This window comes from Macaca mulatta, chromosome 19 (genome assembly GCF_049350105.2).
Source record: "Macaca mulatta isolate MMU2019108-1 chromosome 19, T2T-MMU8v2.0, whole genome shotgun sequence".
In the NCBI taxonomy this organism is placed as follows: Eukaryota; Metazoa; Chordata; class Mammalia; order Primates; family Cercopithecidae; genus Macaca; species Macaca mulatta.
In genome coordinates, this window is record NC_133424.1 from 13,880,188 (window position 1) to 13,898,212 (window position 18,025).

Genomic DNA, 18,025 nt, shown 5'->3' on the forward strand with positions numbered 1-18,025 from the left:
TGAAGCCTATCTTCACAAAATGACAAAAAATGAAAATGTCCCTTCTCTTCCTACAATGAAGACTCTCCTGCAGTCGGTTTTTTTTTTTCTTTCTTTTTTCTTTTGCTTGTTTGTTTTCAGAGACAGAGTCTCCCCTGGTTGCCCATCCTGGAGTGCAATGGCACAATCATAGCTCACTGTAACCTTGAACTCCTGGACCTAAGCAATCCTCCCACCTCAGCCTCCCAAGCAACTGGGACTACAGATGCACGCCACTATGCCCAGATAAATTTAATTTTTTTTTTTCTTTTTGGAGAGACAGGGTCTCACTATGTTGCCCAGGCTGGTCTTGAACTTCTGGCCTCAAATGATCCTCCCACTTCAGCCTCCCAAAGTGCTGGGATTACAGGCATGAGCCACTGTGCCTGGCCCCTGCATCCTGTCTTAATGAGCTGGAAAGCAACGGAAGGATTTTCCTCTCACTAGGCTTTCTGAGCCATGTGAACTCTCTGAACCAACGTTCAACAAACACCAGCTAGCCTCACACACAGAAGAGCCTGGCATCCGATGGCCCATGCCATGCACTGTCAACAGCCCCCAGAAAGAGAATCAGGAGAGGAATTTATATTCCCAGCCCCCACGACAAGAAGGCGGTGGGGAGAGGAGAGCAGGGCACTTGGGCTACAGCCAACTGCCCAGGGTGCTGCTGCTCACTGGTGGTTAGGTTCAGAGAGGAGAATGGGGGAAGATGTTTTAAAAATACATACAGAAAAGGACGTTTTTGGACTTTAAATCCTTCTTCAGCCTTCATGCAGGGCCTCATTCGTAAAACAGAAAAGCCAACAAAGAAAAAGCAAAGAAAAAGCAACGAGAAAGAAACGGCCAGAAATGAACCCGCCCATAAGAAAAGTCATGGCATTGCAGGACAGCTCTCCCGCTGTGCTCCGAATTACTGGAACGGGGAGCAACCTTACCACCTTGGAAATGGTCAGATCAGGACACTGTCAGAGACAACACGGAGATGGGATCTGGCTGGCCACCCTGCTCTCATAGGGCCACCCCCACCTCTCCTGGCACCATTCCCAGCATTTTTCAGAGCCAGGTCTCTGGACCATCTGCCTCAGAAACACCTAAAATGCAGATCCCCAGACTCCCCCAAAGAATCTATAGAACCAGGGCTGGGCTCTGGAATCTGTATTTCCCACAGGTTCCCAAGTGAGCATGAAACATGCTCAAATTCAAGCAACTGGTACACAGCAGTTAAGAGCACAAGCTGCAGACCCAGACAGCCTGGGTTCAAATCCCAGCTCCACAACTTACTGCTGTGTGGCCTTGGGCAAGTCTCTCAACCTCTCTGGGCGAAACATATCTCATCTAAAATTCCAACTCTCCCCGACTTTCCCTACTGAATTTTTCTCTGTCGCGTTTATCACCAACTGACAAGCTACGTATGTTTACAAATTTATCTTGTTTCTTGTGTGTCTCCCCTCTTGAATCCCTGCTCCACGAAGGCAGGGATTTTTACCTTTTTTGGTTCACTACTTATTCCCTAAGTCCTAGACTTGGGTCTTGGTCACACAGTAGGTGCTCATTAAGTGCTTACTGAATGATGAAATCCATAAAATGGGGCTCAGAGAGCTTGCCTCCTAAGATTTCCATGATGATTGAATAGGATTAAAAACACATATTAAACGACCAAGAAATGCTTGTAGGATCAATGAAAGAAAGAATGTGGGTCTGGAGAGGAATGTCCACACCTCCCAGGAGATAAATGAGCTGGCCTTTCTCCCTCCCCGTCTCCTACCCTCCTGCACCAGCCCCTGAGGATGGACACTTGGAACTTGGATGAGCTCATGGCTGGATCAGCCCTCGGCTCAGCCATGCCAGCCGGCTCCACGGTGGCCAGGCTCGTGGCCGTGTGCTTGGGATGGCAGAGACTTCCGTTTCCCTCCAGCGGGAGCTGGGGCCGGGAAACTCTCTCTCCCTCCTGCCAGGGCCGGCAGATGGAGCGTTGGCAACCGTCTGCTTAGTTTGGTTCAATTTCACAAACATGTCCTGAACACCTCGAGGCACTGGAGGTGGGGCTGGAACGCTGAGGGAGACCCCGGGGCTGAGAGGAAGACCCTGTACCTGTTACATGTAATCTTAACTTAATAGGGTCCTTGGGGAGGGGCTTAGGCTGGACCGAGGCTAGCTCTTAACATGCTAGGTTTGGCTAAGGGGAGGCTCCAGCGGGAAGCCAGAGGAAGAGAGAAGGTGGGGACATTTATTGGCCATTCCATCTGTGCCTTGCCATGGTTCTGGGTCCTCTAAGGTCCCGGGGCTGGTGGCAGCCCTTTTTCCTTGGCCCCAACTCCGATTGGGTCCCCATAACAGCACTCCCGCTCCCATCCACTAGCTGGGGGCGACACCATTCCTTGGAAACCCTGCTTACTCCCTGTAAACGGCCTTTTGGTTGAGTTTGCCATCTGTTTCCTGCAGCGACCTCACTGCCTTCCCCCTTCCCACCCTCTTGGCTGTAGAATTTGTTTGATGAGGGACAGTCTGTTTCTGGGAGTGGGGGGAGGGGCGCCTTCTCTTTGCACAGTGCATCCCCGGCAAAAGTTGTGACCCCGTTCCCGCGCCCCCACCCCCTACTCCCGTCCTGATCTGCCATGGGTAGGTGGTAACTTTGCCAGAGAAACATTCTCCCACCCCCTCCACCTTGGTGAGCTCCTGGGCGTTGGCCAGATTGTCCACAGCGATGGCCAAGAACACATTCAGGAGGGTGTCTGCAAATGTCTGAGTCAGGAAAAGCAACCATTGGTGGGACACCACTTGGGCCCTGGGTATCTGGGTCTCTCAGTACCCTCCCTTGAGCCCCTGCCACCTCTCCTCTGCCAGAGGTCCAGGCCTGTCCCCATCTCTCCCTCCATGAAGGATACAGTTCCCGAAGAGTGTCAGTACAATGAAATAGATGGAGAACACCATGCCGCCCTGCACGCCCCCCTGAGACTTGATCCCGTCGTACATGACCTCGTTCCAGTCTTCGCCCGTCAGGATCTGAAAGGGGAGGAAGAAACACACAGCCAACCCCCTCTCAGCCACAGGCCCCTCGGAGACGCAGTTGTGGAGCCGGCATCCACCCACTCCATCCCCAAGCCCAGGAGGTCTTCAACAATCCCGCCTGGTTTGCGGGACTAGACTCCGTGTTGGCTTCTCCTTGGCTTTTCTCTTTCTTTGCGAGTAGAAAGGGCTGTTCCTGCACTGAGTGGCTCTTAGCCTGGCTTCTAGGAAAATGGAACCCTGGAGGAGTCACAAACCCTCCTGTCACTCCGTGTTACCTGATGTGATTAAGGGGATTTGCTATGGACTAAATTGTGTTCCCTTCCAAATTCATGTGTTGAAGCCCTAACCTATAATGGGATGGTATTTGGAGATGAGGCCTTTAAGGGGTAACTAGGGTTAGATGAGGTCATGGGGGACTTCATGATGGTATTAGTGCCCTTATAAGAACAGGAAGAGACCGCATGCCATGACGCATGCCTGCAATCCCAGTACTTTGGGAGGCCGAGGTGGGAGGATCACTTGAGCCCAGGAGTTCAAGATTAGCCTGGGCAATATAGCAAGACCCCATCTTTACAAAAAATAATAAAAAAAAAAATAGCTGGTGCACATCTGTAGTCCCAGCTACTCAATGGGCTGAAGTGGAAGGATCATTTGAACCTAGGAGTTTGAGGCTGCTGTGAGCTACGATTGCGCCACTGCACTCCAGCCTGGGCGATAAAAAAAAAATGTGATTTGCCTAAAAAAAAAATAGATTTTTTGTTTTTGAGATTTTTGTCTCAAAAAAAGAAAAGAAAAGAAAAAAAAGAACAGGAAGAAACACCAGAACTCTCTCTCTCTCTGACATATGAGGACACAGCAAGAAGGTGGCTATGTGCAAGCTAGGAAGATAGACCCCACCAGGAACTAACCCTGCTAACACTTTGATCTTGGACTTCCCGGCCTCTAGAACTGTGAGAGAATAAATGTTTCCTGTATAAGCCACCCAGTCTGTGGTATTTTGTTATAGCAGCCTGAGCAGACTAAGACAGGATTTTAATATTTACCTGTGTTCCTCGTGTAGTAATGGTGATGATTAAATAAGTTACTATGTGGATAGCACAAACGTAGCACAAGGACATGTTTGGGGTCCCCCTGCCTGAGGCAGACCCTGGAACAAGGGTTCAGGTGTAAGTGGTTTATCTGGGAGGTGATCTCAGGAACCACCAGTAGGGGAGAGGAGAAGTGAGAAAGGGAAAAGAGGGTGGAATATAAACAATATGTTATCAAGCGAGTTTCCACTGTAGGTAACTGGGGCTCAGTCTCGCTAGGGAGCTCTGGAGGTCATCCCACCTGAGGGTGAGGGAGCTGGGGTATTTATCCACCAACGCTGCTCCTTTTAGGGTGTGGTGCAAAAAATTCACAGTACTACTGGACTGCAGTTCCTTGGGGGCAGAGCAGGTGACCAGAGAAAGACCAAGGTGAAGGATTAGGTGTTGACAGATAGAAGTTTTGCTGATGCATATTGAAAGAACCAAGGGGATATTCAAACAGCACCTACATGCTCCTTTAAAAAAATCCAACTTCCTTCCTTCTATCCATATTTCCATGAGGATAGAGTAATAGTTAAAGAACCCCCAAAACATTAATCTGCTAAAACAGGGTTTCTAAGCCTCAGCACTGCTGATATTTGGGGCCAGATTATTCTATTTGGGGCCATCCTGTGCATTGTAGGATGTTGAGTAGCATTCCTAGTCTCCACCCACCAGATGCCTGTAGCACCCCCTCCCTAGCTATGACAACCAACAATGCTTGCAGAGATTGCTACATGTCCTTGGAGGACAGACTTGCCCTTGGGTGAGAACCTCTGAGCTAAAGATACATGACTAGTGATCAGTGCTATTAATAATCACTTATGGGCTGGGCACGGTGGCTCATGCCTATAATCCCACCACTTTGGGAGGTCAAGGCAGGCGGATCATGAGGTCAGGAGTTTGAGACCAGCCTGGCCAACATAGTTAAACCCTGTCTCTATTAAAAATACAAAAATTAGCCAGGCATGGTGGCGCGCACCTGTAGACCCAGCTGCTGGGGAGGCTGAGGCAGGAGAATGGCTTGAACCCAGGAGGCAGAGGTTTTGGTGAGCTGAGATCGTGCCTCTGCACTCCAGCCTTGGCAACAGAGCAAGACTCCGTGTCAAAAAAAAAAAAAAAAAAAAATTGCTTATGTGAGGGCTCAGAACTTCCATTCATGGAAGATTTCCTCTTCAACTCCCTGTCTAGGGGTCTCATTTAGAAACTACCTCCCCAGGAGAAGGAGAGAGTGAAGTCACATTTTCTATACAACCTCAGTCCCCCAAAGAGAAAGAATCCACCAGAGATGCTCTGAAGGTCCCAGCTGGGCCAGTTCCAAGCCTCAGGGAATGTGCCCACATGGGCGCAGAAGTTGCTTTGAGTTGATCACCCTGGAATATGAGACCAAGGTATCTTCAGATTTGGTGGGTGTATTAGCCTTTTTCTTTTCTTTTTTTTTTTTTTTGTTTTGTTTCTCTGCCTTCTTTTGTTAAGAGACAGGGTCTTGCTCTGTGGCCCAGGCTGGAGCTCACTGCAGCCTCAAACTCCTGGGCTCAAGCAATCCTCCCGCCTTGGTCTCCCAAAGTGCTGAGATTACAGGCATGAATCACCTCACTGGCCTGGCCATGCATTTTATTTTCTTTATTCCGATGCATCTGGGGTCTTGCTGACTCTGGAGGGACTGCCCTGTCCAGCACTAGCCAGTCCCTAGAGGTAGTAAACAATTTAGCCCTGAGCAGGCTTTTCAAATGCAAACCAAACAATATCCTAACCAGCCCATATCCCAACCACTTCCTTTACCTTCCTGACACTATCCACCTGCCCTAACACCCCAAGGTCAGGTCCTAGACAAGTAGGAACATCTCCTCTGCCCCAGGGCCCACTGAAATGATCCAAACTAGCCATTCTCAAGCTGTTTACTCTGCCTCACCCATTCCTTCCCATGGAAACCACAATCAAGGCTCTTGCCCACATTTTCCTTCTCTTCCTGCTTGACTGTGTTGCTTCCCTGCTTGGTCCTGCATGGTGTGCTCCTTCTCTGAGGATCTGCGAGTATAGCAAACTTTCTTTTTGTTTTTGAGACAGGGCTTTGCTCTCTCGCCCAGGCTGGAGTGCAGCAGTATGATCGTAACTCACTGCAGCCTCAACCTCCTGGGCTCAAGCCATCTTTCCACTTCAGCTGCCCCAGTAGCTAGGAGGTACGCATCACCATGCCCAGCTAATTAATTTTTTTTTTTTTGTAGAGATGAAGTCTCACTATGTTGCCCAGACTGGTCTCAAACTCCTGGCCTCAAGTAGCCCTCCCACCTTGACCTCCCAAAAGTGTTTTTATTTATTTATTTATTTATTCATTTATTTATTTATTTTTAGAGATGGAGTCTCACTCTGTTGCCCAGGCTGAAGTGCAATGGCGCGATCTTGGTTCACTGCAACCTCCGCCTCCCAGGTTCAAGCAATTCTCCTGCCTCAGCCTCCCAAGTAGCTGGGATTACAGGTACGTGACACCACACCCGGCTAATTTTTGTATTTTTAGTAGAGATGGGGTTTCACCATGTTGGCCAGGCTGGTCTCGAATTCCGGATCTCAAGTGATCTGCCCACATGGGCTTCCCAAAGTGTTGGGATTACAGGTGTGAGCCACCGCACCTGGCCAAAGTGCCAGGATTATAGGCGTGAGCCACTATGCCCAGCCACAAACTCTTTCCAGTGACATTCATCTCCTGATTTGTTGACCTCACCACATTTGAATAATGATAATCATAAAATCTGTATGTTAAAGTGGTATGAAAAGGCAAGGTAGAGAAGGAGGAGTTCAGGGAAGCCCCTTGGATGTGGAGCAGGCACTTTCACCTGTGACACTGAGAGGCGTTGGCCCATGGGGCCAGGTGGAGGCCGTACCTGAAACACCGTCATTATTGCTGCTGGAAAAGTATCGAAGTTGGTAGGAGGAGTCCCTTCATCGAAATTAAACCTGCAGGGAGGACACGGACATTTCATGTTGGCCCCACCCCAGGTGCTCTGAGGGCGTGGCTCAGTATCTCATCTCCAAGGAAACGAATGCCTCCATCATCTCTGTCCCCAGGAAACCCTGAGTGGTACCCAGGGCCCTGCTCATCTGGGTGACTGCAATAGGTGTCTGGGCTACAAGGAAGGCAGCCTGCATGGTGGAGGGGAACGTGGGCCTCTGGATGCCCTGAGCCTGACCCCGGGGAACCAGGAGTTGGAATTCCTGTGAAGGACTTACTGGCCGCCGAAGAGTTGCATTCCCAAAAGGGCGAAGACGACAATGAACAGGAAAAGGAGAAACAACAGGCTGATGATGGACTTCATGGAGTTGAGGAGAGAGACGACCAGGTTTCTGAGAGATGCCCAGTACCTGCCGACAGAGGCCGGGCGAGGACTCAGGCCAGGCGGGGGAGGCAGGGCCCCGGAGTCAGCCCTCGAAGCACGAGGCTCACTTTCCCAACTTTCTGGAGGCGGCCCCACCATGTCCCCCATCCCCACCCGTTGTACAAATGTCCAGGAACCCCAAAGACTTACTTTGTGACTTTGAAAATACGCAATAACCTGAGGGCTCGTAACACGCTGATTCCAAAGGATGTGCCAGGTTTTATGACAGCCCAGATAACCTCGAAGATGCTCCCAATGATAACCTAAGGCAGAGGACCTGGTCTCATGTCCAGGGACAGTGTCTGGGCTCCAGAACTGGCAAGCATTTCCTAGGCACCAACCTTGCAAGAACCCAACCAAACTCCTCCCTCCAAATGGAAGCCGGGTGAGGATCCTTGACCCCCTCACTCATCCATTCCTTTACCTACAGAGACCAGGTCTCACTGTGTCACCCAGGCTGGAATGCAGTGGCGCAAATCATAGCTCACTGCAGCACTGTCCTCCTGGGCTCAAGTGATCCTCCCACCTCAGCCTCTTGAGTAGCTGGGATTACAGGTGTGCACCACCACACCTGGCTAATTTTAAAGCATTTTTATAGAGATGGTGTCTCGCTAGTATTGCCCAGGCTGATCTCAAACTTCTGGGCTGAAGCCATTCTCCTGCTTTGGTCTCTCCAAGCGTTGGCCTCCACTTTCCAAAGCACTGAGCCACTGTACCTGGCCTCTTATTATTTTTTTTTATATGTATGTATGTATGTATTTATTTAGAGATGGAGTCTTGCTCATCACCCAGGCTGGAGTGCAGTGGCGTGATCTCGGCTTATGGCAACCTCCGCCTCCCAGGTTCAAGAGATTCTCCTGCCTTAGCCTCCCGAGTAGCTGGGATTACAGGCACCTGCCACCATGCCCGGCTAATTTTTTGTATTTTTAGTAGAGACGGGGTTTCACTATGTTGGCTAGGCTAGTCTCGAACTCCTGACTTCATGATCCGCCTGCCTTGGCCTCCCAAAGTGCTAGGATTACAGGTGTGAGCCACCACACCTGGCTTCTTTTTTATTTATTAAGAGCTCACACAGGACTGAGAATTCCTGAAACACATAATTACAAAGTGAATGTTCATGCAACTACTACCTATGTCAACAGTTAGGAGAAGGCTAGGGGCAGTGGCTGATGCTTGTAATTCCAGCACTTTGGGAGGCTGAGGTGGGCAGATCACTTGAGCCCAGTAGTTCAAGACCAGCCTGGGTAACACAGAGAAACCCTGACTTCACAAAAAAAAAAAAAAAAAAAAAAAAAAAGAAATTAGTCAAGCATGGTGGCATGTGCCTGTAGTCCCAGTTACTTAGGAGGCTGAGAAGGGAGGACAGCTTGAGCCCAGGAATTTGAGACAGCAGAGAGCTGCGATCCTGCCACTGCACTCCAGCCTGGGCAACAGAGCAAGACCCTATCTCAAATAAAATAAAAAATAAAATAAAAAGGGACATGTGGATACCCTGGAAGTTTCCAGAGACACTGTGATATAACTACCATCCTGAATTTTGTAATAATCATTTTCTTACCTTGAAAAAAAATTGAGGTGAAATTCACATAGCATAAAATTCACACTTTGAATTGCGCAATTCAGTGCGTTTAGGTACACGTACGATATTCTGCAACTATCACCTCTACCAAGTTCCAAAACATTTTCATCACCCCCAAAAGAGGCCCTGTTCCCATTAGCAGTCACTCCCCACTCTCTCTCACCAGACCCTCGCAACCACTAATCTACTTTCTGTCTCTGTGGATTTGCCGGCTCTGGACATTTCATACAAATGGAATTATGCAATACTTGACCTTTTGTGTTTGGTTTCTTTTACTGAGCATTGTGTTTTTGAGGTCCTTGACTTTTTAAAGTATTCAAGTATCATCCTCAAAAAATATAATTTAAGGTAGGGCGTGGTGGCTCACGCCTATAATCCCAGCACTTTGGGAGGCTGAGGCGGGTGGATCACCTGAGGTCAGGAGTTCGAGACCAGCCCGGGCAAATTGCTGAAACCCCGTCTCTACGAAAAATACAAAATTAGCCGGGGATGGTGATGCATGCCTGTAATCCCAGCTACTTGGGAGGCTGAGGTGGGAGAATGGCTTGAACCCGGGAGGTGAGGTTGTGGTGAGCCAAGATTGTGCCACTGCACTCTAGCCTGAGAAACAGAGTGAGACCCTGTCTCAAAAAAAAAAAAAAAAAAAAAAAAAGAAAGAAAAAAAAAAGAAAAAAAATATATAGTTTAATTTTGTCCACTTGAACTTTGCATGAACTGTATGGACTTACATTGCTAGCTCCTGCCTCCTTCTGTGCCATGTTACGTGGGTGAGATTCATTCCTGTTGTTAAGCATGTGGCTGTTGTTGGTGGACTTTCATTGTTGCAGAGTATTTCATTATATAGATATGCCACAAAATATTTATCTGTTCTACAGCAAAGGGATACATGGATATTGGGACTTGGAACTATTACAAACAAGGCTGCTCAGGTCATTTTAAAATTTTTCTTTGTTTCTTTTCTTTTCTTTTCTTTTTGAGATGGAGTCTCATTCTGTCGCCCAGGCTGGAGTGCAGTGGTGCAATCTCAGCTCACTGCAACCTCTGCCTCCCTGGTTCAAGTGATTCTCCTTCCTCAGCCTCCCAAGTAGCTGGGATTACAGGCAGGCGCCACGACGCCTGGCTAATTTTTGTATTTTTTTCAGTATAGATGGGGTTTCGCCAGTTGGCCAGGCTGGTCTCGAACTCCTGACTTCAGGAGATCCACCTGCCTCTGCCTCTCAAAGTGCTGGGATTATAGGTGTGAGCCACTGCGCCTGGTCTACTTTTATTTCTTAGAGATGGGGTCTCAGTCTCTTGTCCAGGCTAGAGTTCAGTGGTGTGATCGTAGCTCACTGCAGCCTCAAGCCTCAAACTGCTGGGCTCAAGCAATCCTCCCACCTCAGCCTTCTGAGTAGCTGCGGCTACAGGTGTGCACCACCACATCTGGCTGTTTTTTTTTTTTTGTAGAGACAGGGTCTTGCTATGGTGCCTGGCTGGTTTTCAACTCCTGGGCTCAAGCAATTCTGCTGCCTCAGCCTCCTGAATAGCTGAGGTTACAGGCATGAGGCATCACACCCGGCTTTCTTTTCTTTTTTTTCTTTTCTTTTTTTTTTTTTTGAGACAGAGTCTCACTCTGTCACCCAGGCTGGAGTGCAGTGGCGCGATCTCCGCTCACTGCAAGCTCTGCCACCTCCTGGGTTCACGCCATTCTCCTGCCTCAGCCTCCCGAGAAGCTGGGACTACAGGCACCAGCCACCAGGCCCGGCTAATTTTTTTGTATTTTTTAGTAGAGACGGGGTTTCACCGTGTTAGCCAGGATGGTCTTGATCTCCTGACCTCGTGATCCGCCTGCCTTGGCCTCCCAAAGTGCTCTTTTCTTTCTAATGGAAAGAAATTGGTTTTATTCTTTAAACACTTGGTTCATTTATGTAGGGAAGGTTGGTTTGTTTGTATGTATTTTGTTTTCTCCAACAACTTAATTTTCTATAATGGCAGAAAACAGTACAACATTCAGTTATTATAAATTATTAAGCCTTTCTGAGACCAACAGGACTGTGCTAAGTTATCAGGGCTGCCCTGGGCCAGGCAATCTCCACTTATTTGTGAACAACCTTAATTTCACTTCCAGCTGCAGAGACATTCTGGCCTGTGTCTCCTAGGTATCTGGGTGAGATTTTCTAGGATGAATTCTTAGCAATGGAATGCTGGGTCATATCTCCATCTTGTAGTTTCCACCCTGGTTCGATGAGAAGGATTGGATGTAGATTATTCTCAAGGACTTAGGTTTTGTATTGACTAGTGGGTTTCTGGGTGTTCATCACATTTAAAAGTAAACTAATTAACTGAGCAATTCACAAAATAACAATGGACCATAATGGCTCCATAATGCCAGAGTGTTGTAATCTAACAATTATACTTCTTCTACTCCACGTGACTGAGCTCCAAAGGAAAAAAAGAAATAGAAATCATGATGATGTCCTATTTGTAATCCTGAAGTTAGGTACTTAGTTGGAGCAACACAGGCAACCCACCTAAGGCATGGCTTTTCTCCCAACTTGGAAAACTTGTCTTATGTCCCCTACTTAGCTTTCCAACGGGGGTCTATACGTTTTCCTCCCGCTGGCAGTGGTTGAGGGTTCTGGGTACCCTGTATCCTTGCCAGTATTTGGGATTGTTTTCTCATTCCTTCTGCATCCATCTGAGTCTCTCATATTCAGGGGTGACTTTACCTTTCTCCCCTTAATGTGTCCAAGAATCTGTCATTCCAGGCAAGAGCTGGAGAAATGAACTGCTTAGAAACAAGAGCACTTACCCCACAGTCAAAGCAGTTGAAGGAAGAGTGGAAGTAAGGCCGCGTCCCAAGCCCGTACATTTTTATAAACATTTCGGACATAAAGAGTCCTAAGAAAATGAATTCTGCATAGTCTAGAAGGGAGAAGGAGGAAACAGAGAGGAGGTTAGGCTTGCTGAGGGTAGGGGTTCCAGGTGGCTCTGACTTTTCTTTTATTATCATTTTTAAACTTTTTATTTTTTGTAGAGATGAGGTCTTGCTATCCTGTTAGGCTGGTTTCAAACTCCTGGTCTCAAATAGTTTCCCCAATTTGGCCTCCAACATGCTAGAACTACAGGTATGTGTCACCATACCCAACTTCTGACTTATCTTTTTTTCTTTTAAAAATTTTTATGTGGAGATGGGGGTCTCACTGTGTTGCCCAGGCTGGTCTTGAACTCCTGGCCTCATGTGATCCTCCCAGTTCAGTCTCCCAAAGCGCTGGCATTATAGACATGAACCACTGTGCCCACGCCTTGTCCAAGGTGTCCTTCCCATGGGCCTCAGTTTCCGCTGTTAAAAAGGAAGAGCTGGCTGGGCATGGTGGCTCACGTCTGTAATACCAGCACTTTGGGAGGCCTAGGTGGGCAGATCAACTGAGGTCAGGAGTTTGAGACCAGCCTGGCTAACATGGCAAACCCCACCTCTACTAAAAATATAAAAATTAGCCAGTGTGGTGACACATGCCTGTAAACCCAGCTACTTGGGAGGCTGAGGCATGAGAATCACTTGAACCTGGGAGGTGGAGGTTGCAGTGAGCCAAGATTGGGCCACAGTACTATAGCCTGGGTGACAGAGCAAGACCCTGTCTAAAAAAAAAAAAAAAAAAAAAAGAAGAGCAACAATTGTGCCTTCCTACCCTCCAACCAACAAGCCAACCAACCTTAGGCCAATTTTAAAAGGAATGAGAAAAAGTTCTGTGGGTCTCCATCTTGTAGTTTTTGCCCTGGTTCGATGAGAAGGACTGGATGTAGATTATTGCCAAGGACTTAGCTTTTGTGTTGACTGGTAGGTTCCTGGGTGTTTATGATATTTAAAAAAATAAACTAATTAACTGAATAATTCACATAATAACAATGGACCATAACAGCCCCATAATGCCAGGGTGCTGTGATCTGACAATTATACTTATTCTACTTCTACGTGACTGGGCTCCAAAGGAAAAAAGGAAATAGAAATCATAACGATATCCTATTTGTAATCCTGAAGTTAAGTACTTAGTTGGAGCGACACAGGCAACCCAACTAAGGCATGGCTTTTCTCCCAACTTGGAAAACTTGTCTTACGTCCCCTAGAAATCCTGTGTTGTGAGTGATCTAAAAGTCTTGAGCAAGACAAAATCTTTCGTTCTTTGATGAGCAAGCATAAAAGTGCAAATGCCTCAGGGAGGGGTAAAACATGGATATGTATTTGCTCCAGCAAATAAATGGCTGACATCAGATCCTTTTCTGAGAGGGTTTTCTTTTTTTTTTTTTTTTTTTTTTTGAGACGGAGTCTCGCTCTGTCGCCCAGGCTGGAGTGCAGTGGCCGGATCTCAGCTCACTGCAAGCTCCGCCTCCCGGGTTTGGGCCATTCTCCTGTCTCCGCCTCCTGAGTAGCTGGGACTACAGGCGCCCGCCACCTCGCCCGGCTAGTTTTTTGTATTTTTTAGTAGAGACGGGGTTTCACCGTGTTAGCCAGGATGGTCTCGATCTCCTGACCTAGTGATCCGCCCGTCTCGGCCTCCCAAAGTGCTGGGATTACAGGCTTGAGCCACCGCGCCCGGCTCTGAGAGGGTTTTCTTGGTGGGGTAGGAAGATGAGGAGTTAGGAAGGGCGTGGGTACTTGCTTAATGGATAGAAAGGAGAGATGAGGAGGGTTTCTGAGGAGCAGAAAGCATACAGAAAGGAAAGAGACAGAGGATTGAAACTAACTTCCATGAATTTCATATAGCTAATTAAGGCCACAAAACTAATTGTCTTTGGTGGTTGTGATGGTTTAAATGTTTGTGTCCCCTCCAACGTTTATGTTGACACTTAATTGCCAATGTAACAGTATTAAGAGGTGGGGCCTTCAGGAGGTGATTAGGTCATGACAGTAGAGCTCTCATGAATGGGATTAGGTGCCCTTATAAAAGAGCTTGACAGAGGAATTTTGTCCCTCTTGCTCCTCCACCTTCTGCCATGTGAGGACCCAGTGTTCCTCCCTTCCAGAGGATACAGTGTTCAAGGTACAATCTTGGAAGCAGAGAGCAGCCTTCACCAGACAAGGAAACCTGCCAGTGCCTTGATCTTGGACTTCCCAGCCTCTAGAATTGTGAGAAAATAAATTTCTGTTCTTATCAAATTACCCAGTCTCAGGTAATTTGTTACAGCAGCACAAATGAACTAAGACATTTGTCAAGGGTGTTTCCTATATCACGCTTTTAAGAGGTGTTCTGAACTAACCGTCAAAGTCCTTCACACTTATTTATCACCAAAATTTCTCTTTATTTATAGGACACTAAGGAGATCCTAGTGTCTGAGGGGAACTCTAAGGTTCCTAGGACAAAAATATCAGCAAAGGAAGTCTGTTTGTAACATCTGATACATTCCAAGACCCACGAGAAGTAACTCTGGGAGGACTGAAGAGTTTCTGAGATCTTGTTCCTCAGTTACCATGGAAACATGATAGCAAGTGATGCACAAGACTTGAAAGAATTACTTATCCCTAGCATTGTTGGATCTGGAAGAACTTTCAGGACCATCAAATCCAGTATCTACCACATAGTTGTGGAGTCTGAGACCCAGAGAAACAACTACACCTCATTGATCCCAAGACGTACATTTTTGTTCATATTTTGACATCTCTGAAATTAACGTGTATCTTTTTTTTTTTTTTTTTTTAGATGGTGTCTAGTTCTGTTGCCCAGGCTGGAGTGCAGTGGCGCGATCTCGGCTCACTGCAACCCCTGCCTCTCGGGTTCAAGCGATTCTCCTGTCTCAGCCTTCCAAGTAGCTGGGATTACAGGTACCTGCCATCATGCCCAGCTAATGTGTGACCCTGGGCAATCTACTTAACCTCTCTGTGTCTCAGTTTTCTCAAATGGAAAGTGGGAATGAGTAAAGGACCTTTATAGACACTGAGGGCCCAGGCAGGAAGTCTCAGTCCCTTGTTCCTGAACCAGGACAGACTGTACAAGATCATTAGTGGAGAGAATATAGGAGATTAAAAATAGAGTATTAGAGGAAATTAAAACAAGAAGTAGAGTCCTCATTTATAAGAGACTCCAGAGGGACTAAAAACAATTACTAAGTTTGAAACTAGGTCAGGGCCCTGGGAAGGAGAACTGGTTCCTGAGGGGTGTCCTGGGGGGTCAGCCAACGTGACTGGGAACAAGGAGGGTTATAAGAAGACAATGGCCTGGACTAGGCTCATGGGCCTTTCTAGGTCAAAGACTAGACTGTCTCTTCTTGCTGTCCTAAGTCAATTCTGAACCAGGTCAGAAGGGCAGTGAAAGCCAGTAGGCAAAAGACGTTTTGGGAAGTCCTTACTTGGGACCTGCAAGCCAAAGCCAGGGCATCCACCTGCCCACCTCACTGCCCAATCACTACTCTTTTAATTTAATTTAACTTTATTTTATTTTTTGAGACAGAGTCTCTCTCTGCTGCTCAGGCTGGAGTACAGTGGCATGATCTTGGCTCATTGCAACCTCCACCTCCTGGGTTCAACCAATTCTAGTGCCTCAGCCTCTTGAGTAGCTGGGATTACAGGTGTGCACCATCATGCCTGGCTAATTTTTGTATTTTTTGTAAAGACAGGGCTTCACCATATTGGCCTGGCTGGTCTTGAACTCCTGGCCTTAAGTGATCGACCCACCTCAGCCTCCCAAAATGCTGGAATTATAGGTGTGAGCCACCATGCCTAGCCCCAGTCACTGCTCTTGTTGATTCCTCAGAGCTCTTTACTTTTTAAATCCTGCTCAGACATCTCCCCATCTTTTGCTGCTTTTCCTCACCCTCACTTGGCCCTCAATTTTGATACTATCTCATGCTAACTCATATAGAATCTGGGAATAGGCCCAGAGGGCAAAGCCTTGGTGGTCCTTGTACCCTGAGGGAGCAAGATGCTCTCACAGATACTGGAGGGAATGTTCTATGAATGAATAAGAAAGTCAAAAAGGGCAGGGGAGGAAGTATTAGGTTGGTGCAAAAGTAATTGTAGTTAAAAAAAAAAAAAAAGGCAAAAAACGCAATTAATTTTGCACCAAACAGGAAAGAAGCAGAATGTTTGAAAGAAGAGAGAAGCAGTCAGAAATAAGCAGAGAAAATGAGGGCAACATACGAGCCACTCCTTATTTCTAAGGCATCCTCTATCTCTTAACCATAAGTTATGAACTTTTCCAGAGATGTACACAGAAATTATTAATACATGTTTCTGTTTCTGTCTATCTTATGAGCTCTGTCTTTCTCTGTCTCTCTTCCAACATCCCCTTCACCAGCACCCCTCTGTCTCTCTCTCTTAGAAAGGAGCATTTGTTGGCCTGAATTCCAGCTTCTAGCTCTCAGGCCTAAGGGAGATGGATTCCATTGTCATAGCAACAGCAACATTGGCCCCAGTGACAGTTATAGAAATGGCTAAAGGGCAGATTCAAGGAGGACCAAAGAAGACACACATACTAAAAGAGAAAGTGGAAAAAGGGTGTGAGGGAGGGATCACAGAGTTGGCAGGGGTGGGGCTGTGCGATACTCACAAAGGAAGTCGGAGAGCCACTCGGGCTGGTTGTAGTGAACAATAGCAACACACAGCGTGTTGAGAGCTACCAAACTGAGTACAGTCCAGTAGAAGGCCTGAGTTTTGACCATGCGGCGGATGTAGAAACGCATCCTCCTCTCTTTTTTGTGAAAAAAGGTCGAGTTCTCCAGCTTGGCACTTTTAATGCTGGCTCGGGCGAAGGGAGAACCTGCCAGGGAAAAGATGGAGAATGTCAGGCTTAGGCTGTTCCTGTGGAAGAAATTAACCAGTGTGCAGCCCAAGCACAGATCTTAGCCAGGGGATCCATTAGTCTCTCCAGCAAGCCCTCTGGCCTAAGGGAACCATCATGACCCATGGGCTTAGTTTTGCATAGATGGAGCTTATGAGAAGACAATGTCCCTGAAAATAACAGAATCAGAAATAACCAATGAGTAAGCAGGATGTTGATAGCTCTCTGTTGCAGGAGCCAATTTTCCATGACTCCCACTCCCAGGCACATCTGATACCTCTGGGAGTCACACCACAGGGCAGGATAAAGCAGGGCCTCCATTCCCTGATGCAGGGGCAGGCAACAGAGCTGCACGGAGCATGTTTGGAAGGCCTCCAGAAAGAGATGTGGATAAGACTCTAGTTTTCCATGGACATTTCACTTTAGAAGTGATCACTGAGGAATGAGCTGGGTGTGTCCTCTGCCTGCATATAGTTTTGCTCTTATGCATTTATTGAGTACCTATTTTGTGCTAGCCTCTGTTCCAGGGGCTCAGGATACATTAGGCAATAGAGCCTGGACTTCCTGGGTCTGACCTTCTAAGGGGAGGAGACAGACAGTGGACATAATAAGTAAATTAACAGTGGGATGGAAAATGAAAGGTGCTATGAAAAAAAAAAGTTGGGATGGGTGCAGTGGCACATGCTTGTAATCCCAGTATTTTGGGAAGCTGGAGTGGGAGGACTGTTTGAGGCCAGGAGTTTGACACCAGCCTGGGCAACATAGCGAGACATGTTTTTTAAATAACAATTGTTTTTTTACAGAGAAAAAGTAAAGCATCACAGAGGGACTGGGAGCCCTAGGAGAGTCCACGGGGTAGGCTACAGCATTAAATTGCAAGGTCAAGGTGAGTGTATTGACTTGTCACTTCAGTATCTTAGGTAGAGGAAACAGCAAATTTAAGGTCCTGAAGCGTGAATGTGTCTGCCCAACAGTTTTGGGGAACAGCACAAGGAAGTCAGTGTGGATGGAGTGGAGTGGTTGAGGGGAAAAGAGAAGGAGGTGAAGGCAGGGAGGTGATAGGCAGATCATGCAGGGCCTGGTGGACCACAAGGAGGACTTTGGCTTTTACCTTGAGTGAGGTGGGAGCCATGGAGGGTTCTGAGTAGAGGAGGGATGGAACCTGACTTGGGTGTTCACAGGCACCCTCTGGCTGCCGTGGGGGACAGTAGACAGTGAGAGGTGAGGACA

General features: G+C 47.4%; 1 protein-coding gene and 2 long non-coding RNA genes across 5 annotated transcripts in view; 2 read left to right on the top strand and 1 right to left on the bottom strand.

The window, feature by feature from the left end:
* The window catches only part of CACNA1A (calcium voltage-gated channel subunit alpha1 A), a 307,938-nt gene that overhangs the window by 102,418 nt on the left and 187,495 nt on the right, over positions 1-18,025 (bottom strand). For 2 of the 3 annotated variants that reach the window (XM_028839313.2, XM_077977500.1), the window contains 7 exons: positions 16,565-16,774; positions 11,836-11,948; positions 7,616-7,728; positions 7,320-7,451; positions 6,974-7,046; positions 2,904-3,021; positions 2,683-2,750 (listed from right to left, as the gene is read on the bottom strand). In XM_028839313.2, coding sequence (XP_028695146.2) covers positions 2,683-2,750; positions 2,904-3,021; positions 6,974-7,046; positions 7,320-7,451; positions 7,616-7,728; positions 11,836-11,948; positions 16,565-16,774 — 827 coding nt within the window. Of the gene's footprint in view, positions 1-2,673; positions 2,751-2,903; positions 3,022-6,973; positions 7,047-7,319; positions 7,452-7,615; positions 7,729-11,835; positions 11,949-16,564; positions 16,775-18,025 lie in introns of all 3 variants that reach the window. The other variant, XM_077977501.1, reaches the window with a different exon arrangement.
* The window catches only part of LOC144336742 (uncharacterized), a 171,959-nt gene that overhangs the window by 47,264 nt on the left and 106,670 nt on the right, over positions 1-18,025 (top strand). The window lies entirely within an intron of this gene.
* Positions 78-8,763, top strand: LOC144336743 (uncharacterized). Its single transcript, XR_013409067.1, has 3 exons — positions 78-3,533; positions 3,667-5,011; positions 8,705-8,763. It is a non-coding gene; the product is annotated as an uncharacterized LOC144336743 (long non-coding RNA).